This window comes from Asparagus officinalis, chromosome 5 (genome assembly GCF_001876935.1).
Source record: "Asparagus officinalis chromosome 5, Aspof.V1, whole genome shotgun sequence".
In the NCBI taxonomy this organism is placed as follows: domain Eukaryota; kingdom Viridiplantae; phylum Streptophyta; class Magnoliopsida; order Asparagales; family Asparagaceae; genus Asparagus; species Asparagus officinalis.
In genome coordinates this window covers 16575104-16598280 of record NC_033798.1, presented here as the reverse complement: position 1 = coordinate 16598280, position 23177 = coordinate 16575104, and the positions used below count along the sequence as shown (strand labels likewise).

At 36.6% G+C, this 23177-nt stretch overlaps 2 protein-coding genes across 4 annotated transcripts in view; one reads left to right on the top strand and one right to left on the bottom strand.

The window, feature by feature from the left end:
- The window catches only part of LOC109842856, a 34101-nt gene extending 17849 nt beyond the window's left edge, over positions 1–16252 (bottom strand). For 2 of the 3 annotated variants that reach the window (XM_020411757.1, XM_020411759.1), the window contains exons 1-5: positions 16066–16252; positions 11981–12062; positions 5728–5831; positions 4836–4887; positions 1125–1199 (exon numbers count right to left, since the gene is read on the bottom strand). In XM_020411757.1, coding sequence (XP_020267346.1) covers positions 1125–1199; positions 4836–4887; positions 5728–5831; positions 11981–12062; positions 16066–16103 — 351 coding nt within the window. In that variant the 5' untranslated portion in view covers positions 16104–16252. Of the gene's footprint in view, positions 1–1124; positions 1200–4760; positions 4888–5727; positions 5832–11980; positions 12063–16065 lie in introns of all 3 variants that reach the window. The other variant, XM_020411758.1, reaches the window with a different exon arrangement.
- LOC109843808 (protein PALE CRESS, chloroplastic) lies at positions 18005–21108 on the top strand. The gene is made up of 7 exons (XM_020412771.1): positions 18005–18205; positions 18276–18352; positions 18422–18616; positions 19238–19324; positions 19456–19506; positions 19612–19791; positions 20727–21108. The coding sequence occupies exons 1-7, from the start codon at positions 18067–18069 to the stop codon at positions 20958–20960; spliced, it is 963 nt and encodes a 320-aa protein (XP_020268360.1). The 5' UTR covers positions 18005–18066; the 3' UTR covers positions 20961–21108.

Here is a 23177-nt window from a genome sequence, read left to right as displayed (position 1 = left end):
AAATGTCATTTGATATAATAGGAAAAAGTCATGATATCTCGCCCAAAAATTGCTAATCACAGTATGTTGTTTTGTGATAGCCATATAAAAAGATATATTGGTCCACATATCGGCCGATATATCGGCCATATCGGGGGATATCGCCCAAAATAGCCAAAAAGAGGTGAATGATATTTAGAGATCATATCGGTTGCGGCAAACCTTGTAAAAGGATATACCAGAGGATATATCGGGCCATGTCGGGGATATTTAAAACAATGCTTCAACTTCAAGGTTTTGGTGGAGCTTAAGGAACTTTACGGTGGTACTAGAGCAACCCAGATTCAAATACCACCATTCATACATTTAATGCAGATTTTAGAGTAAAAAAGGGTATCGTTGGGTAAAAGAGTCAAAATGTCGCACAAGGAAAGGATCGCCGACCAGAAGGGCTAGGTTACAGTCAATAATATCACTCAACCTTGATCTCAACTTTAGAGTTTTGGTGTAGTGAGCTTCGGTGGAGTGGAAAAGCCTTTAAGGAGACCCATATTGAATATATAAAAAGACGAACAACTTGTCATCGGAAGCAAGACTCAAATAGTGATTTTTTTCCTTTTGGAGTGTGCAAGTTCCAACCCCTATTAACAGTTCACCATTTTTAATGGCCCATCATAGTAATGAACCAACTTACCTCCATGAGTTAGTGGAAATGATTTATCAAGTCAAATACAATTTTGAAAGTCCATAATCATGCCTTTATGTTATTATGTGGCATCCATCTTTTTGATGATAACTTGGTAAGCAATATAGGTCCTAAAGTATGTAACAATGTCATGAGATTTTCTAGAATGAAGAACCATTGTTAATTTTTTCGGTTTTTCCAATCTAAAAGAATGCATGAAAACAGGAAGAAGATTATGAAAATATGAAGTGTCATTTAAAATTAAAAACCAATGTTTTACTTATGCGCAAATGCAGAAAATATAAACATGATATTTTGGTTGTCAGTCATTCGCCTAGTTACTTGGAATTACTTGCTTAAAAGAGATTCCTCTTCATTGATAAGGTCAACCACAGAAAGCACAAAAATGAAATTCCAGATCTCATAACTCGTAAGAGTAATGTACAGTCAAGAAACTTACTTCATTCCATCCTAAGGTGACATGCTCTCCTCCAGAGAGTCCTGAGCCTGAAAAGTCAAGGGTGAACACTGTGATGTTTGTAGGATACTTATCCTAGACGAAATTCTGATTTTCCTAGACGGAATTTTCCGTCTAGGATGCCTCATTTTTTACTTGTGAGTAGATCTCCACATACTCTATGAATGTGGAAAAGACACGGATAATCTGATAGGTATTTTCCAGTTTATCAGGACATTTTGAACAGCAAAGTTCAAGGTTCAACAACATTATAGAAAGCACCGGACACTGGTAGGCATTAGACCAGACACCTAGTCGGGGCCTTATCGGACTTTTTTTATTTTTAAACTGGAGGTAGAGGAGGTTTTACTGAAGGTTGGAGAAGTGGAGGAGGTGCTCGGAGTCAGTGGAGGAGCTCAGGGAGGTTAAGACGTGGAGGCGACAATGAAAAGATCAGACAGTGACCAAAGCTCTGCAGTCTGCATAATGGCCCATGGTCCTCTAGGGGCTCCCAAAACCTAAGTGGGTGACCTAAGTACTATTTAGGTCCAGCCATCCAGGTGGACATCTAGATCGTTTTTTAAAATTGTAATCGCACAGATTTCACTTAAAACCATATATTACAATAACAAACAACAGTCTTTTACCTAGCAAATTGGAGTTGGTACTGATTCCCTCAACTCCTCTCTTTTCAGGACGTAGTGGCCTATTCTCACCCTGGCCTACAAATCAACCAGAGTTCTAACTAATTTTACATAAAGCTAAATACAAAACATCATCCAATAAAGAGGATGATGTGTTTATATGTCATTATGGACTTTTGAGGTCAAAAGTTCTGCGTCAAATTGTGTTCAGATGGGTATAATGAGATGGGTTTTTTACCAGACCGAATAGAGCTAAAGAAGGATAACTGATTAACTGACCATAGATGCAAGACTATGTCAAGATTGTCCTCTTAAGTTCATGTAGTTCCCACTGTTATAAATACTGGTAAATAGTGCCGGAGTAGCGGCGCTAATAGCGTAAGCGATCCCTTCCTGCTACGTTTTTGTCTAATAGCGGGTACATATTGCGGAATATGTGTTTTTCGCTAGTAAAAGCGGCCAATAGCGTGTCATAGCTGTGAATAGCGATTGTAGGCAAAATCCATTTTTTGATTGCTATTTAAAAGTGGTTTAAGGTTTATTTTTTAAAAAATTAAACCCGCCCCACAACCATTGCATCCCACCGCCTCCCGTAATTTCCGACGTATTCTCACAGCCTCCCACAGTCTTCGACACCTCCCTCAACACTTCCTCTCACCTCCTCTCGCCGTAAACTTCTCCTGCTGCAGTCCTCTGACCACTCAACTCATCTTCTCGAAGACGACAACTCTAAAATTCCTCCTTCAGTCGTCTTCAGTATTATGTGATGGTTACATGTCTACTGACTATTGCATACTTGGTATTTAAAGAAATCAAATATACACTTTTAGATTTTTTTTAGTTTTTTCTTTAATATTTCTTTTTTTAATATGTATACATACCTAATTAGACCGCTATTTGACTTTGCGCTTTTTATCGATATTTTGTCGCAATAGCCCCAAATAGCATTAGCGATGCCTCACCGCTACACGACACTATCCGCTATCAACAACCATGATAGTTCCAAGCATATTAGCTAACAGACAACTCATGGGTCTAAGTCAACACAATTTGATTAGTGGAACAAGGAGCTTATTTGTGAACAAATAATTTGACAAGATAGTTGTTCAAATGCAAGATGTTTTTGGAATTTTGAGTGTATATTTGATGAATTTCAATCAGGGATGGGGAATCAAAGAGCAAGGGAGTATTAATTGTAGCCTTTGAGGGTTGCGAGTGATGATTTAGAACAAGTTAAGATACTAGATAGGTTAAAACAACTAGGCTTCCAGTGGAATTTGGCGTATGAATGGAACAAATTGGACTCAATCTAGAGGTGAATGTTTGTAAGGGTTTCAACTCTAACCAACTATTCAAGTAGGTGTTACAAGATGGCTCTAGGCTTGTTCGAGCAAAATTGTAACTTTTTAACCCATACTTCAAGGTTATGTTGGAGCAAAAAGGTCTTTAAGATGGTACTTGAGCAACCCAGATTCAACTGGTTTCTAACTCTTTGGTATGTCAAGGGTCTCAACTCCAACCAACTATTCAAGTGGGTGTAACAGGATGGCTCTAGGCTTGTTCAAGTAAAATTGTAACCTTCAACCTTACTTCAACAAGGTTTTAAATATCGGATATCGGGAAAATATCGGATAACCAAAATTTATATCGGATTGCGAATATTGGAGAAATATCGGGGATATGTGGTAAATATCGGAATACCATAACGACTATTTGCATATATAGTATAATGCACTAAAATATAATCTAAACATACTTAATGAAATCTAAGCATATTAAATGTAAATAATGTATGTTTAGGATCACTATTCACATTGTAAAATAAACAAAAGTACAAGTCAACGGTGTAACATTTGGTCTGCTTTTTTTTGAAATGTCATTTGATATAATAGGAAAAAGTCATGATATCTCGCCCAAAAATTGCTAATCACAGTATGTTGTTTTGTGATAGCCATATAAAAAGATATATTGGTCCACATATCGGCCGATATATCGGCCATATCGGGGGATATCGCCCAAAATAGCCAAAAAGAGGTGAATGATATTTAGAGATCATATCGGTTGCGGCAAACCTTGTAAAAGGATATACCAGAGGATATATCGGGCCATGTCGGGGATATTTAAAACAATGCTTCAACTTCAAGGTTTTGGTGGAGCTTAAGGAACTTTACGGTGGTACTAGAGCAACCCAGATTCAAATACCACCATTCATACATTTAATGCAGATTTTAGAGTAAAAAAGGGTATCGTTGGGTAAAAGAGTCAAAATGTCGCACAAGGAAAGGATCGCCGACCAGAAGGGCTAGGTTACAGTCAATAATATCACTCAACCTTGATCTCAACTTTAGAGTTTTGGTGTAGTGAGCTTCGGTGGAGTGGAAAAGCCTTTAAGGAGACCCATATTGAATATATAAAAAGACGAACAACTTGTCATCGGAAGCAAGACTCAAATAGTGATTTTTTTCCTTTTGGAGTGTGCAAGTTCCAACCCCTATTAACAGTTCACCATTTTTAATGGCCCATCATAGTAATGAACCAACTTACCTCCATGAGTTAGTGGAAATGATTTATCAAGTCAAATACAATTTTGAAAGTCCATAATCATGCCTTTATGTTATTATGTGGCATCCATCTTTTTGATGATAACTTGGTAAGCAATATAGGTCCTAAAGTATGTAACAATGTCATGAGATTTTCTAGAATGAAGAACCATTGTTAATTTTTTCGGTTTTTCCAATCTAAAAGAATGCATGAAAACAGGAAGAAGATTATGAAAATATGAAGTGTCATTTAAAATTAAAAACCAATGTTTTACTTATGCGCAAATGCAGAAAATATAAACATGATATTTTGGTTGTCAGTCATTCGCCTAGTTACTTGGAATTACTTGCTTAAAAGAGATTCCTCTTCATTGATAAGGTCAACCACAGAAAGCACAAAAATGAAATTCCAGATCTCATAACTCGTAAGAGTAATGTACAGTCAAGAAACTTACTTCATTCCATCCTAAGGTGACATGCTCTCCTCCAGAGAGTCCTGAGCCTGAAAAGTCAAGGGTGAACACTGTGATGTTTGAGGGTAGCAAAATAATAGCAGCCTCACTAGCATCAGCCCTGCACCCACTGAGACAGATATACATCGCGTTAATGAAAGAGTCACATCAAAAGCAATCCATAGATATTTGTTTGGTAACTAAACATACTGCAGCCACTGTGATCAGTAAGAAAGAAAATCTGAAAGGCAATCATCATATAGAAAGTATGCTCATGGAACAAACAGCAGTTTGACATATCATAATAAGAAAGGGAAGGAGATGATAAACAATCTACCTTGTGGTAAAAATGTAGGGCTACCATCCTACCAAGGGGGCATCAAGGATCTATGGCATCAGTTTATGTTGCTCAGCACAGAGGTTTGACAGTTGATGGCCTGTTGTAAAACTTGGTCAAATATTTCGGTAACTTTGTAGCTCATCCTATTTTGGTAGGAAATGGGGACAACTTAATAGATGGTGTTAATTTAGGCAGAAAAGGTTGTCAAATTTCTGCAGAAACTGACAAGTTCTAACCATTTATCTCCCAGATCAGATCAAATTTATTGGACACTCTATTTGACAGTCCATGCTGGACTCTATGATTGACTAGCGTTTGTTGAGCAAATGGCAAGATCCTACATGTAAGCATAAAATTATGCACATGCCACACGGTATCGTATTTCAGGGTGGTAACTTTTGTTTTTGCAGTCAAATGTTACCTCCCCAACTAGAACACCACCTTTGCTTCTCCGGCATCCTTCTCCTAGAATTTATTGTTAGAACAGACTTCTTTACATCAGACCTAGTTTTCTTAAAGCTGAATAAAAGAAAATACAAGTTTGCCACAATGTACTGAATTATGTGCCTTATCATAATTGCAGAGGAATTTATAGAATTAAAAAAATGAAAACCATGATTTTTCTAGTACCTGTTTCCATGACAATATATAACACAAGGAAGAGTCTTCCCTTCAGGAATTACTGCAGGCCCGTAATGGCTACATTGCAGCGCATGTCCTCGACTATTTTTTATCTGCATAAAGTTAAATGAGTAATACAATTCATTAAGATCATGGAAAATATTGAACAATATATTGATGACACTTGACTTTATTAAAATTTGCATCAAATAGTATAACATTTACGGTGTGCAAATGTGATACTTTAATCACCGAGATAATAAATGTTCAAAAGGAAAGTGAATTCTTCTACCTACAAATGAATTATGCAATACGAATAGTTGATCTGGTACAGTGAACTACTTGAATAAATATAGGCTATTGTGCGGTCTGTATACTATAAACAGAAAATTGTGTTGCAACGTAGTACCAGAAAACCAAGATTGTTGAAAACCAATATGAAAGACAGAAAATGAAACTGGTTTCAGAAAATATTGGTATCCATGTGTCCCAAATTCCAAGATATAACTTCATTGGTATAAACCCTATCTATATCCTTCATATGGTATATTTTACGAATATTTAGCTCCTTTATGTTTTTCATATATTGAAAATAACAATCTCAGTCTACTGCAGACTATTCATAACCAAAGATTACAAAGTGCCTTAGTACCTTTGATATCAACCTCTGCCACCTTATTTATCTTTCTTTCATCAGCTCGACAAATATATAGATCTACATGTGTGGATCCATTTTTAAAAAACAAAAGTACATGAGAAACTATAACTAAATAAATTAAAAAATTTCGTAACTAGAACATGATCACATTATGGCTATGCTGCTAGCCATATATTAATTGACGGGCTGTACATTGTGGGAAAACTGCCTGACTAGTAGTTCTCGTAGCATAAAACTATCTTACCCTCTCATCTGATGGAAGAACTGTATAAACACAAAAGTAAACACTAAGGTCCTGTTTGGTTTGCGGTAAAATAATGGAAAGGAAAAGAAGATCTAAAAGAAAATTGCTTTCACTTGTTTGATTTGAAGGAAAACTAAAAGTAAAATGATTATTAGATTCACTGAAGAAAACCCCTGGCATAATCTTTCTTTTTACCTTTCTCTACTCTGCGCTAGTGAAAACAAGAGTGTGTGAGAGAAAATCTCGCTCGTTGTCTCCCCTCAAAATCTCGACTCATCCCTCATCCGCTCTTGTTCGTCTCCATCTTCCCTCTCCACTTCAACACAGATCAAACCCTAGTTTGAGCCTAATGCGAAGCCCATTTCGATGCCAATTCAAACCCTATTTTGATGTTGATGCAAACCCTAGTTCGACACCGGATTCCTTCGATTTGCTCCATATTTGGCGCCAGAGCTCTTCGATCAAATCGTAGTTCGTCGAAGCTCTCCGATCAAATCATAGTTCGCCGGAGCTCTCCTTGTTGTTCTCTCTCTCTCTCTCTCTCTCTCTCTCTCTCTCTCTCTCTCTCTCTCTTATGAATTAAATACTTTTTTAATCTATATCCTCTTTTTTAAGTCAACCTCACCTTTTATTTTCTTTTCTCTCTCTCTCTCTCTCTCTCTCTCTCTCTCTCTCTCTCTCTCTCTCTCTACAATACAATGACAAGCAAAGGATTTTTTTATTTGGTTCATCATCAGAGGTATAATTTTATTAACTTGCTTTGGCTTTGACATTACTCTTGCAATTGGTACAATTTGGTTCATAATGCTTGCAATTAGTATACTTTGATTCCTATTGATTGTAATTGGTACAATTGAGTTTGTAGATTCATACTTGGATTTGATGAATTTTTGTAGATTAAGAATTAATTTTATAAATAATTTCTAGCTACTGATGTGAAGAGTATTCATTAGCTTTATTAGTGATGTTGATATCTAAATAGTAGATATCTACATCACTAATAAATAGTAGATACCAAATATAGTTTTCTTTTTATTATGATTCGATTATTAATTTCCCCTGGAAGACTCCAAAGCTAGAGATTTTTCGTACAAACTAGGATGAACTTGATACTAGATTTTGAACGCAGTTCGCCTTGTGAACTTGCTTGACCAATGCAATGGATAATTGCACCTGGAATGAAGTTTCTCTCTAGCCGATACCGGCAACACTTGTTTAGGCATACATGGAGCTGCATCTTTTATGCCAATAGTTGATTCTGTTTATCTTGTATATGCACGTTCTAGTGCTTATTGGGTCAAGACATACAATCTTTGTTTGCTGAAATAGTAGAGACATAAAAAACAACAGAGGCTGAAGGGGAAATCAAAAGCATAGAATTCACACATAATGAACTGCATTCAACCACACATAGGCTTACATAAATTATGAAGAGTTTTTCCCCACACATGACGAAGAGATGTCCTTGACAAACTTGATGATTAAGTTCAACAACCCTCAATTTCCACTCCCTCACTTGGTGATGGCAAAAAAAGACAACAAAGGCTGAAGGGGAAATCAAAAATTGAATTTATGCAGCTGACATGACAGTCAAAATTCCCAGTTTTCAATTAGTTAGGCATCCGGCAGGAAAGTCGGACAACATGATGTAAGGTTGTGATTTCTCAGCTAAATTAGATCTATTTTACACCAGAACTCAACTAACCATGACCTGTAAAATACCAAATGATTGTTCGATTTCGGTTCTTTACCCTTTAGCGTGCTATTCTAAATAGGAGAATACTAAACTATTTCGAACCAGTTCTTTTATTCTCTTTTCTTCTCAATATAGCTTCTTTTTACTCAAATGAAAATCATCATCGATCTCAATCATCAGTTTGTTTATTAACTGATCTTACACACAAGATATTTCATTAGATTCATGGTGAATGTCTGCAGATGTGATACACAGAATATAACAAAGTTGTTATCATTGACATGACGAGGTTTTATATACAGAAACCAATTGAATTTAAACAGGGATTGAATTTGAACATGGATTTATACTGTTTTCAGGGCTATTACAAGCATTTTTCAACATATGACAAATTTGATAGGCAACTCCTTGACCAAGCAATTTGCACGAAAAACTCGAAAGAGCATAATCATGTAATAAAGGTGCATCATGAATTTTTATTTCCGTAAACTTTAGTTGCAGTATAAGGAGTCACTGTGAAGATCTCCACATCCTCCGTTTCTTTTGTTCTTACTGAGTAAGGTAAGAAATGAAGTCAGCTACAGGTTTGTTTAAGCTAGGTTTGCATTTCTTGAGGGTTCAGATTGCAGTTGACTGATGCACTAAGTGCTAATATTTTTTATAAACATCTATAAATGCCATTTGATATGTATTTTATTACTTTTGAGTTATAGCAAATATGGATGGGTATGTTATATATATATATATATATATATATAGTATGTAGCTTGTTTTCAATAGATCACATATATTTCTATATTCAGTTGCATTGCTTTCACAACTTACCTCCTCACATTTATATTTAATACAGAAATGATAATCGAATTTCTTTATTTGTTAATAGGCACATTCTGGAGCATACTCATTTTTCAGTATTAGGAGGTAATTTAATTTACACTCTAATTATATTGCATAATTCATTTTTCAGTTTTTGACTAATGTTATGCATTGTACGTAATCATCATATATGCCTTTCCCTTCTGATTATGGCCCCTACGTCACCAGGCAAAACTTTCCCTTTACATACAACTTTTCCTAAGCATATGCCAAAAAAAATCTTCACAATTCACTGTTGTTGTGTGCTAGGCACAGCTCTATTGACAGGCATTAACGCAAGATCCCACATCAATCTTCTCAGCCATATACACAACAAACATAAAAAGCATATACAAGAAGAAAAATCAATGTGTATACCTAAAATTTACTTGTACCCGGATCAAGTCGAAAGCATGGGAATTTGATACAACAAGAGATGTAATCAGAATCAATCAGATTCGAATCATTCGTGTTCATATAGTTGATGTAGCAACTGATATAACAAGCCCACCTGGGATTTTTATCTTTACATGACTCTACATAGCATGAAGTGTAATTCCAAGCTGATATTTGTCCAGCAAATGAAAATTTTAAATGTTTTTTTTTTCTAATTTTTTGCTTTCATAACCAAGGTTTTAAATGTCGGATGTTGGGGTCATATCGGACGGCTAAAATTCATGTCGGATAGCGGAAATCGGGGATATATCGGGGGACATGGACTAAATATCGGATTGCCATATCGGGTGGGGGACATGGACTAAATATCGGATTGCCATATCGGGTGGTGCGCATATGTATAATATCATGTCCTAAATATAATCTAAGCATTCCTAAATTCAATAGTGCGCATATGTATAATATCATGTCCTAAATATAATCTAAGCATTCCTAAATTCAATATAAGCATACTTTTTAAATTCTAGAGGCGGCGTCGGTGATGGGTGGATTCTGACGTCGCAGGGAGGCAGTCTTAGCGGCGAGACGTCGCAGAGAGGCAGTGTCGAGGCTCTTTTTCTTCTTCGTCTGCTCGGGGTCCTTCGGATGAGTCACCGACCACCCCCTTCCCTTCATCCCAACCATCCCTCTTCCCTTCATCCTGACCATGGGATACCCTGCAGCCCTTGGATTCGGTTGGGGTTCGGATTTCGGGGCGTAACGGGAGATAGACGACGGGGGCCGAGATGGAGGTGAGGAAGGGCGTCGTCGTTCACGAAAAGAGTGATCGGTTCACAAGTCCGTTGTAGCCCTAATTTTTCTCTTTTCTTTCTATCGGGTTCATGAGAAACCTTTAAACATGATAATAAGTCAAACGGGATTGGGTTTTTATCACTAAATCCAAACCCAATAATAAAAAACAAATCTAAAAAAAGGATCATATTGGTCAATTTTTCAAGGCTAAAAAATAGGCCAATATGCCCGATATGGCCCCGATATTACCGATTTGGTCCTGAAAACCAACATACGAGTTGAAAACGTCCATGTCATATCGCTCAAGCCCTCAAACCGACATGTCGGACATGTTGGACATGTCGGACGACATTTAAAATCTGTTTATAACTCTTGTAGTTGTTTCACCATTTAGCGCTTGAGAAAAATTAGTTGAAGCATCTTTGTTGTCATGTTTTAGGATTCTGATGATTAGTCTTAAGAAAGGAATCATGACACGACGAGCGGTAGTTTCATTTTTCTTCTAAAAGCATGCCGAGACTTCATTTTATAGGTTTTTGATGTTTATATTGTACTTATTTGAATTTTTTTGAATTAATTTCAGGGGATGAAGGATATGAGATTGATGTTTTAATGAGCTACTAAAGTCAAAAATCAAGGACTTCGGCATATTTCTCTCTCTCTTTGGTTAAGATTTTCTATATTAAATTGATTGTAATAGACTTTGTTGGTTAAGATTTTCTATATGAAATTAATTGTAATAGACTGTGCGAATAGAAATGGATTTTACTTTATATTAGGAATATCACGACATTTACTTTAAATTTCCTTTGGTTCTTTCATTGGCCTTTCTTTCTGTAAATATTATGTGTGAGAAATGTTGTTCTCTAATTAGTGGAATTGTAGTTGTGCTTCTGCTTGTTAATATTTACAAACTAGATGTTGATCGTCACTCAAATTTTTGTGTTAAGAAATTGCCTTTTGTTAACATGTGTTTATTAACTTGTTATTTCCCATGATATGAATGATACTAATTTTGAATAATTATGCTTGAACTGCATTGTTTTGAATAACTAGCAAGTCCAAAACCATGTAAGATTATATGCAAATTAGAGTCATCGTATATTTGACTCAATTTTCTTAAGTTAAGATTGTGCAAACATGTTCAGTAACTTACAAATTTTATAAAAATATGATAGAATAGAATCACAATTTAATTTAATTATTTTTTGTAAATTATTTAAAATCTAAACCTAATTCTAAAAAGTATGAATTAAAATTATGTTGTGATAATTTTCTTCTTTTTTCTTAGAAATGTAACCAAATGAGAGAAAATGACTTTCTTATGAATTTTCTTCTAACTTTCATTACAATATTCTTTCTAACCAAACAATAAAAGGAATATCATTTTCTTTTCTTTTTCTTTTCCTTTCCTTTTACTTTCTATTTTCTTTTCTTTTCTCTCCCTTTCTCTCAAACCAAACATAGCCTAAAAGAAAACCAGATTTGTATTTTAGTATTGAAGTTTAATAAAGCCACTTTGTATACTTCCACAATTAGAAAAGATAACATTAAATTTTCTCCACAGCAACCAATACATGTAAGCCAAAAAAACAAGTTTGAGATATTAGAATACTGATACCTCCAAGTCTTTTCTCTGATACCATCGTCCCTTCAGCATAAACTCTTGATCCAGCAAATCATCTATCGGGCTATAATCAGCTCTGAGGTGCAAAAAAGTGGTATATCCTTTAGAAAAATATATGGAAAGAGAAGCATAAGGGAAAAAGAAAGGTTCTGTTCTTATAAAGTTGCAGCTTAAACAGACTAAAAAAGTTAGGACAAGGGCATAAATTAATAAGAAACATAAAAAATCATCCTCACTATCTGTACAGATGTTTTTGAATGGTATAAATTTCTATGAATATTTTGTTATAAATATATTATTGTATTCACATTGTCAAGGTTTTCCTCCATGCCCCTGGCTTACTGCAGTTTATGGCAAGTTTTGTATTGTTCTGTAGTTTCTTTTGTCTAGGTTACATCAGCATGATAGCATGACGATATACATAGTTTTATCTTTTATAAAGGCATAACATTGAGATATAGATATATTTGGCTACAATTAATCAAGATAAGCTAAAAAAGACATGACTCCACCATCCAGTTATCGGCGTTATCGGTACTTATCGGCCGATAAGTAAGGTTTTTTTATCGGGATTATCGGCCGATAAGTAAGGCTATGCAATCGAATGGTTTCATCGTGCGGTCAAGATGCAAGTTTTGCTTTCTACAATTGGTTAGTGATTCTAAACATGATGATTTACATTTTGGTATGTTTATATTTCATTAAGCATGGTTAGATTACATTTTTTAGTTATTAAATTATATATATACACCATCTAGTATATCACTCCGATAAATACTACTTATCCCCGATATATCCCCGATTTCCGCTATCCGATAAGAATTTTGGTCGTCCGATAAATTCCCGATAACCGATATTTAAAACCTTGATCATTATAGCTTCTCCCAATAGTGACTTCTTCTCTTCTTTGATCCATGGTCTTTCTATGAAGTTCGACTATGCAATGTTAGAAATCTTTAAATTTTAGCTGTAGCCTGTAGGGGAAAATAGTTGAATGGCAGACCAGGCAACGCAGACAGATGTGCCAGGAGTTCATAAATTATATCCCTTACATGGCAATTGTATCTTGCAAACACTTCATTCCTAAGTTTTGACATCTATTGCACAAGTTATAAATTTCTTTTGGGGTTTTCAGCTATTGGTCCCCCAAAACTCACGTATTCTGAAATAAGTCCCTCAAACCTTGATATTATGATAAAGTCCCCCTAACTGCTAAGTTACATCAAATCAGTCCACTAGTCTAGATCCGTTTGTATAAACCTCCTTAAAGTAACTACTATTGCTTTTTCTCACTTCCCTATCATGTTCCTATCTTCTTCCTTCAGATTCCAATAATCACTACCCAAACGCTCTCTCTATACCCATAGTCAAACACAATCTTCAAACCCAAAAAAGTAACGTTTTTCCATCTCCAGTTAGTCAAACCCATCCCAATATTAAGTTCACAACCTTGTTCCTTCACAAGTTTCATCAGCACCTACTTCTCGTCACCTCTCTGAGAATAACTCCAACACCACTCAAGAAAAAAAATATCCTCTTCTCCCTAAAAGTTGAGCTCTACGATTCTATGGCCATTGTGCATGAGGTTTGAAACAACATTTTCTCCTAAAGTTGCCGCTGGAGATGCTTGAAGTTGCTTTTAGCCTGTATCTTATGGATTAGTAATAATTTACGATTGTACCCAATGTACAAGTTTTGGGTAAGTTGTAGGTGGCTATGGGTGTTTGTTAAAGAACTTATTAGCTTATTGTTGACTTACTCAAAAACATTAGGAAAAAAGAGTCCTCTTCACCCTGCTAAAACGCTCTCTGGAACAGATAAATCGAAGCATTTCAAGCATTATGGCTGCTGGTGGCTGTAGGTCGCATTGTAGCTACAACAATTCAGTTATTAGCGGCGCATAGTAGCGATGAGACTTGTATTGCCGGTGGAGTGAGGAAGGGGTGATCTGTAATTCAAGCATTGAGAAGGGTGAAGGTTTGAGTGCACTAGGACCAACAAAGAGACAACCAAACAATCTGGATCTAGTTTGTCAATAAAGCTCGCATGGTACCAGATCAAGACAATCAGGGTTGAAGCTTACGTCCATGGATAAAGTTGGGTAAGCCAAGTAATTCGGACATTGAGCACTGTGTAGGTTTGGGTGCATTAGGGCAAACAAATAGACAACCAAGCAATCTGGATCCAGTTTGTCAATAAGGCTCACATGGTGCCAAATCAAGACAATCAGGGTGGAAGCTTGCATCCATGCATGAAGTTTGGTAGAGCCAAGTACTACAGAAATCAAAGAACAGGAAAAATAAAAATAAGAAAATAATAGTGAATTGATAGTTGAGTGGTGTTATGGATTTGGTTTATCAGGATCAACTACATGTTGCAATAAGCAATAGGGTCATTTATGAGGCACCAACTAAGATGATTGAGGGATCCAGGGGCTCATACCTTGACAGTTCTAGGCAAGGATAGTTCAATAGAAACTAATGAAGTAATGATGTTATTAAAGGTGAGGATTGTGCAATAATGGAGAATCCAAATTCAAATTTTTGTGACATGACACAATCATATCCTGTTGATAATCAAGGCAAATCAAATAAGAAATTCAATACAGTTTTGGGATGGTATTGTGAGCATTCCGAGGTGGATCTACGTCTAGACGTGCTTGAGAAGTTGAATGTGCCAGTTAAGCAAATATGATGTAGCACTTTTATTATATGCTTTAGAAAGTTGAATAGGCCAGAAAAGCAAAGATGGCATAGCAAACAGAAAATTGAGGTTGGGGACATGTTGCGAGGAATTTTTATGAATAATTTGGGGAGGGTTTTTAGAAGCCTAACAAGAGTTACTAAGGCCAATTCAAGAGAATGCGGTGATGATGATGCATGAAGTGAAACCACAATTACATGCAAAATCAAACTCTACAATGAACACAACTTTACAATGAGACTTAAACAGAGGAGAATGTTCCTCTCCCAGTTCTCAACACTCGAAGGTGTTGCTAAATATGGCATAGATGGTGTTAAAAAATATATTAGTAGAAGATTTTATGTAATAAGAAAAGGATATTTTAAATCAGAAGAGAGAGATGCACTAGACATGTCACTAATTTCCGCCTAATTTCTAATTCTTATCATGGTATCAAAACCTTAAAGATCAAACAGCCAAATTCTAGACTAGTTTCAATTCCAAAAGGTACCTTTAAAAAAAGGGTCAGACTGATCACAGCCATCAAGCCTCATTAATTGCGATTGACATGGGCTCCAATTCCTAAACACATCCAACTCCCAACACCTCCATCTCCTTCAGCACCACTAGCCTTAACCATAAATGCTCTAATAAAGAACGTTCGTGAATGGCTAAGCATGATTGAAGTTTCAAGAGTTTCATACCGTCTACGTGAAGGTAATTCTCCTGCCGACTCCACAGCTAAAGGTAGATCAACAGACAGATCGATTGAATTTCATATGGAAAACATGTCATTTGAACTCACCAAAATAGTGCTCGAGGATTGTCTTACTTCAAAAAAACAAAATTGTGGAACCATCCCACAATATCAAGTTGGCCCCAACATCCTTAATGCATCCCATACAGACCCATTTGGTTTCTTTCTTACAAACTATAATCAAAATTATGTTTTCCCTCCACACTGACTGCCAAAGCTCAAATCAAAACCAAGCTCCAATGAAATAAAGGCAGATATCGGTAGCGATTACACAAACTAATCAACAGTCACTATCATCTTCTTCTTCATCTCCGGCTGAATCCATTCTTCATACCAAACCAATCCAGAATGTTTTGACCCATTTCAAGTTTGTCACCCATTTAATACACCATTTCAGAAACTTTAACCCTTTGGCTCTACTTTACCTAAAACTGACAGTCGTTCACAAATCTCAATCAAAACTCCAACAAATATTTAAATTCAAAAAAAACTTCTACTCTTCAGATAGAACACAAATGACCAAATATTCCCTTTTTTACCGAAAATGGAAAGGAAAATCCAGACAAAACCTAATCAGGAAAGCATACTAAAAACAGAAAAAAATGACCTAATTTAAAAAATAAACCAACAGATTCCGAACCTCGGAGGCCGAATGATGAAATTCACGAGCTGTTCCATGAATCGAGGGAGAAAATAATAAAAAAAATCGAATGAAATTGAGTTGTAATTTAAAGAGGACAAAGAGGAGGGAGGGAGAGAGAGAGAGAGAGAAAGAGAAGAGGATGGAGCTTTCCCTTCTCCTTCGTTTCTTTTTCCTCTGCTGTCAAAGGCCTGAGTCATACGACCGAGAACAAAAATGTAATGGTAAAAGTTTACCGAACCCCTCTAACATTTGGGAGGTTTGCACAAAACTTTCCCGCACTTTTTAGGCAAGAGTTTTTAAATTCTATTAAACCCCTTTAAACTATTAAAAATCTCATAAACAATGTTAAAAAATAGAATAATAATAAGATTAATATTAATGTCTCCTTGTTCAAAAATTCTAATCAACTTGGTTTTGGAGCTTTGATTAGAGAAAACCAAAGGGAGGTTTATGCATTGATAACAGGGAGGAAGGAGGATTGTTAACACTTTTGGCCGTGGAAGCTCAAGCTCTTTTAGAGGGTCTTCAATAAGCACAAAAACTCTAATTTCTCTTAATAGAGGCTGAAAGTGAGTCTAAATAACTTGTTGGACCATTGCAAAAAATATACTAGTTTGTGTTTAGTGATAGAGATCTTCTATAGAATATCCGGCCATTTTTTAAATTTTGGGAAAAATATGTCCAAGCCCCAAAAACAGAAACTTCATATGACAATGCCCCTCATAGTTTTTTTTTTTGGTCATGTAAGAGTGTGGGGAACAAGGTGGCATATGTTATAGCTAGACTCGCTCAAATTGTTGATGGTTGTAAAATTTGTATAGAGGAGGGTGCCAGCGTCAGTATATCTTGCACACAAGCGACCATGTTTCTTCCTTAAGCTTTCATATGAATATGTTTTTTTAATAAAAACAAAGAATAGGCTATTAAGCTCAATATATCACAAACTCAAAGTTTGTGTTGAAAACCTCCAGAAAAAAAGGAGGGTTTTCTGGCTAATACCCCTCAAACCATCCATATTTTGTTAAATACACCTTTTTAAAAAGAAATTAGGCAGAAATAGGCATAGATGACTATATATGTTGATTGAATGACAAATTAACAAATAAAAATGAAATTCTGAAACTCGGATAATTAAGAGTGGTAATATGAAATTTGGCTTTGATGTCTAGGGGACACTAAAAAATAAAGGAATTCTACCCTTTAAGATTTGACTTTGCTCTCAAGGGTATAGAATTCTGCCGTTTGGGATTGTGGCATTTGAATTTTGAGGAAGAATAAGGGGACACTGATGGGAGAGAATGAAGGAGGAAACAAATATGAATTTATTGAAAATTGCTATTATGCGGCAAGTTAGGAGGGTGGAAACAAATCTGAGCCGAAAACGAATATCTAGGTGTTGGTATTTGAAATTGTTTAGATTTTATAAATTCAAATGCAAATACTTTTTGAATATCAACAAATATTTGTCGAATATTAGTTGTGTATATTAGATTAAGAATTTATAGTTTGTAAATATAAGATTATGTGATTAAACACATACTGTTACCTAGTTAAAGAAAATTCATTCAGAAACGTACATAAATATGCCAAAATTAGTATAAAAATTACATTACATAAAGTAAAATGAACCAAAAATCTAATATCATGCGTATAATGATACAAATCGTAAGGGATAAAACCCTAATGATAACCAAACGAATGGAATATATATATAGTTAAATTCTAACCGAACACTAAAAACTATTTATTTACTATTGAATGAACTATCGATCGAGCTAAATATGACTGAATAGTTAGATGAACAAATAACGAGCTACTTGATAATCACTCGGTTTGATAATCACTCGGTTCGTTTTCCACCTTAATCGTGTACCTAATAGCAATTTCAATGATTTGAAGGGCTGACATCTAAAAAAATTCCTCATTTATAAATCTCATCGCCCGAGAAGGGAATAATTGCGCTCGTTTCTCTCTCAAAACTAAAACCATCCATCACCAATGCACGCAATCTCTGCACAAACTCCCACGCTCTTCACTTCTCTCCCGCCATTGCCGAGCTCAAGAACCCGCCATCTCCCCCTCCGCCCATCTCCTCTCTGTTTCGATCCCAATCCAAGGCTCATCTCTCCATGCCCAGGTCCTCAACGCAGCCCATCTCCTCTTCTTCCTTCTTTGTTCTTCTCTTTAAACTCTCTCTATCTCTGCAGCTACGCAGAAGACCAGGGAGTCCTTTGGCATATGCTGCCCAATTATCAAAGAATGCCGCGCGGAGTTCTTCGATGACGTGAGTCTCTTCGCTTTGGCATTTCGTCGAACAGGTTGTGGGCTAAACCTGTTCTTTGTTTTGGTTTAGGAATGGCAAGCGAAGCAGAGAGAGAAGACCAAAAAGTGGCATGCTTATCGTAAGAAGGAAGAGGATGAAGAGAACAGGAGGGAGGATGAGTACCGGGAGATAGGCATGCGGCTGAAGGATTACCCTGAGGAGGAACTGTGCAAGGCGAGGCGGTTGGTTTCGAGTTTTATTAGATCCGCTGAAGAGGTTGAAGAGGTAATACCACTTTTCTTGTTAGAGAGTTAGAAGAACTCGCCGCTAAAAGCTAGCTGTTAGATAAAGGAAACCAATCTTTAATAAACCCACAGTTGATTCTACTCGTCATGCCTACACAGGCTGGGTGTGCACTAGTCTAGTCCTAACTGAACACGACAATCTCGGTCTGTCTCCTTTGTCTTGTCTTTGCACTAGACTAGTCCCCAACATGTCACTAACTGAAAAGATGAGGTCAGCTCTGGTACCATTTGTTATCAACCACGAGAACACACCCATAAAAGCTAGTTATTAGAGGGTGAGAGCCGAAATCTTTTATGAATCCATAACTGAATCCCCATTTATTCGACTCTACCAGTCAATGATACCGAAGCTCGCTACAGGAATATATCAGAGCATAAAATTGTAATCCTTGATCCTCACCCTACGGTGCGTAATTTTCTTTGCGTAGTTTCTTGGACATAAATATCCATTGCCACTTACAAAGACTGTCATTTTTGCAGGTTGCATTCTGACTTGTGTTAGACCGGGATTCTTTTTCTTGTTTTGTATATATTTTCTTAAATCCTTCTTGTGAGGGACTTATACCCACCAACTTTCTTAAAAATAATTCCTTTTGTGTAGAAAATCGAGGAGGCTGCTGACAAAGGGGAGCTGACCGAACTTGTTTTAATGATCATATGGAATCGTCTCGATCTGGCTCGAAGAGATGTATGCAACTCTTTCTTTTTCTGATATTAATATCATGGCGATGCTTTTTATGGATTCATAGTTTATGTATAGCTAGTTTCATAATGACATCTGAGCAAGCAATTTAATTCAGTTTTTTCTCCTGAGTGTAGGATGAGAAAGATGTCATTAGAAGCCTAGACCTCCTATATAGAAGGATAGAGGTATGGTATTTTCATTGAGCTACTTATATTCAATTGTGATATTGCGATATCTAGCAATTGTTAACTGCACATTACAACAAAATTTGGTGATATTTTCAAGTTCAGACGGAGATTTTGAAGAGAGAATCTTCACCGGCCATGAGATTGCTTAATGAACTTTTGAACCTCCACGATGGATTTGATCACGAGGGGTGGTTGAAGAAATGTAGGAAGCAAATGATTGATACCTTCCCTCGAGAAGATCCTTTCAGTATGCTTGTTCCTGCTGGGTTTGATATTGAAAATGTATGTATCGTTGGGACCCGTAATAGGTTTAATTGGTATATTATTATAAGAAATAGACTATTATTAGGTAGTAAAAAATATTATATTTTTACTGGATTTTCTTGCATGTCTGATCCATTATTCACAATCTATAGAAACGTGATCTGTAAATTTTGGTCCTTTAAATGCCCTCTATAAGACAATAACTTCTCTATCGTCGAGCGATGATTATCACAAATGGGAGCAACAAAAGTGAATAGATCTTGAAGAAAAATGTTTTCAACACTACTGAAACTGAGAGATAGATTTCTTTTTAAAAAGTTGAGATTCTGCGTCTTAACCTATTTTGCAGTAACTTGCTTCTTGTCACGTGTCGTCAGTTATTACTAGAAAGAAATAGGGATGCAAGTTATATAATTCACTAATTTGGTCAATTATTTTTTTGTACCTTAATTGTCAATCAAATGTCTCCTTTTAACCCAACCTGTCATAGTTGTCATTCATTTTTGTGGCATGAATTAAATTATAGTGAAGAATGTTACGATGGACGAGTGTAGCAGAAATAAAAATATTATGATGGACGACTGCATATACACTATAAGAGATAGGATAAGGAAGACTACTTTTGTAGGAAATTAGAGATTGCTTATATTGAGGATAAAATAAGAGAGAACCGTTTGAGATGGTCTAGTCATGTAGGACAGAGGCCATTAAAGGCACCAATTTGGAGAAACTATAAGATTATAATTTGTGGAGAAAAAAAGGACTAAAGATAGGCCTAAGAGTAGAATCAGGTGAAAAAAAGGATATGATAGCCCTTAACGAAACTGATTGAAAGAATAGAATTCATGTAGCCAACCAAAAATTTTTGGCATGAAGGCTTTGTTGTTGTTGTTGTTGTCGAACTGAATGATAGTGAAGATATCGTTAATCTGATTTGGCATCCTCATCAACAGCATCAAAGCAGAATAGAGTTGCCACCTGAAGACGACGATGTGCTACTAAGAGTGGATTTCGTCAGAGAAGTCGATGCTTTGCTACAAGAGGTTCGAGCAGAGCAATCCAATCTACAGACCCCGGAGGGATTTGATCCTGATTCAGTTGCAGTCAGGTTAAAACAGCAGGAGAAGCAGCAGACTATTCATCTGGTAATGGATCTTCTTGAACTAGCAGTTACATTGGAGTGGTAATACTGTCAGCCTTGAGGATTTTGTTCTACTGTGAACGCTTTAAGATGGCTATAGATTTCTCCTGTCCATAAAAGGGGAGGTTTTGAACTTGTACTGAATTGCACTTGATAGTTGAAATATACTAATTTTGTCCAATCTTTTATTCTCAGTTGTTGAGTTATCAACTCGTGATTTTTCCTATAAGTTGCATTGAGAAATTCAGGTTTATCATTGATTTTGTGCAAAGAAAGTGACGTTTGATAAATATTTTGACGCCACAGGGAAAGCTTATATTCGGCAAAAGCAAGCTACTTTATCTTTTGCGCTCTTTGAAATATATAGAGGATAGCATATGAAGAACATATTTAATGACGTGTGTGAAAGCTTATAAAGACTTGAACACAGAAGCGTGAGCACCAACAAGTAGCATATTTGTAATAGAATCCTAGTCAGAAATCTTTAGGTATACGTTGATGTCAGTTGGTTAATTTGGAGATATGGGGGGAGTTTAGGGTTCTTCTATCTCCTTTGATAGCTGATTATGACCTCAAATAGAGATTCTGCACACAATAATGCCGTTAGACGATCGGAATTGGATTTCTCGATGGGCTCTCCAATGCTCAATTCAGTTATTAATTAAATGGTCCAAAACCCTGAATTTAGTTTTTGAGCATTTTATGGCCAAGATTGCTTGTACCTTCGTGCAAAAGAAATCATCCCTTTTATAACAATCTGACCGGGTTGGTGTGGATGAGTGATCAAATGGTGCTTTGCACATGTCAGTCACAGAGCAAGCAAGTCATCCTCGCATTTGATGCGACGGTGACGGGGTGGCTGAATTGTTGGCGTTATCCGAAGAGTCATTATGACTCCGACGGGGGAGTTATAATGACCCTAACCACACATTAAATATGATGGCGACTGGACTACGTAGCTAAGCATGGTGAAGCTGATAGGTCAATTTGTCGTTCGAGATATTCCGCAGTGAAGTTGAGTGAAAGATGTCATTCGTCTTGGAATTCCCGACTCTTGTGCAGATCCCAGCCTGAAAGTGCTTTTCTTCTTGGGTCCGGGTCGAGAGACGGACCCGAAGATGCCTCGGACCTGCATCTCAAAAATAAATAGGTCATGTGCATACCTGGATTAGGTTTTTAGATTTGGGGAAGGTAGGCCAGTCAAACATGACACACGACCGCCTAAAGAGGGTCTATTATACTTAGTAATTTTTAGGGTACAACACTAACCCCTTTCACTTGGACTCAGGAAGCCAAGTTCGAGAGAAATATAATAGATCTAGCTCTTTTTCGTTTAGGATTTGGGTCACCTTTCTTAGACGACTTCTATGACGTGATAAGGTGACGTCAACAGAGATTGTGCAGTACTTTTGATGGAGTGGCGCCTTGGTTATTGTGCACATGTTTCGATCGATGAAGAGTCGCTTTCACTTTTGTAAACCATTAGCGATCTTTTAGGTCACCGACCTAACCGTTTAGATCACGCCACGTGTGTGTGTGTATATATATATATATATATGTATATATATATATATATATGTATATATATATATAGTATATATATATATATATATATATAGGAAAACTTATGTCAACTTAAGTGGACGTCCACTAAGTTTCTTAGTCATTGATGATCACTTCATCCGTTCGTCCGGCTAGTGTTCAAAGCGTTGGGGATCTCTCCTGTGCAACTAAAGCTGAACTCAATTGCTCTTATCGTCGACTTCCTTGTCATCTACCATAGGATCCACGTTGAGCCAGCAATGAGAATTTCTGTCTATCTACTTTATGCCAAGTCTAGGAAGAGGGAGGGCCACTTTTATTTGCAGACGGTGGGACGATGGGTGGTTATCGCTTGGTTTTCAATATCCTTGACACAAATAATAAATGGAGGGAGAAGTTTCTCTTTGTTTTTGGGGTTGATCCTATTATGGCTTGTCCTTTGTGGCCGGAGATCAAGAAGGATAATATGAAGTGGACAAAGCTTTCAGAAGTCTAGAGGTTCGGATTGGAGAAGATCCAAGCCTACAAGGGGTCTCGTTGCAATGAGAGCCTTTTTGACAATGTCGTTCTTCAAGCTGCTGACATCTTTCGTGTTCCTGCTTCCAAGATGGATTTGGACTGGGTCACTTTACTGCCTTTGGAGGAGGATTCCTTGGAAGCTCATCAAGTTGGCCCCGTTGTGGGCCTATGAAACGTCTTCGACGGAAGTTGAAAGAAGACA

Excerpts from the sequence above, each read along its gene's own strand:
- LOC109843808 (XM_020412771.1), top strand. The coding sequence starts at position 18,067 with ATGCACGCAATCTCTGCACAAACTCCCACGCTCTTCACTTCTCTCCCG. Across the intron at positions 18,617-19,237 it reads CCGCTGAAGAGGTTGAAGAG|AAAATCGAGGAGGCTGCTGA; the intron begins GTAATACCACTT and ends CCTTTTGTGTAG. Across the intron at positions 19,325-19,455 it reads TCGATCTGGCTCGAAGAGAT|GATGAGAAAGATGTCATTAG; the intron begins GTATGCAACTCT and ends TCCTGAGTGTAG.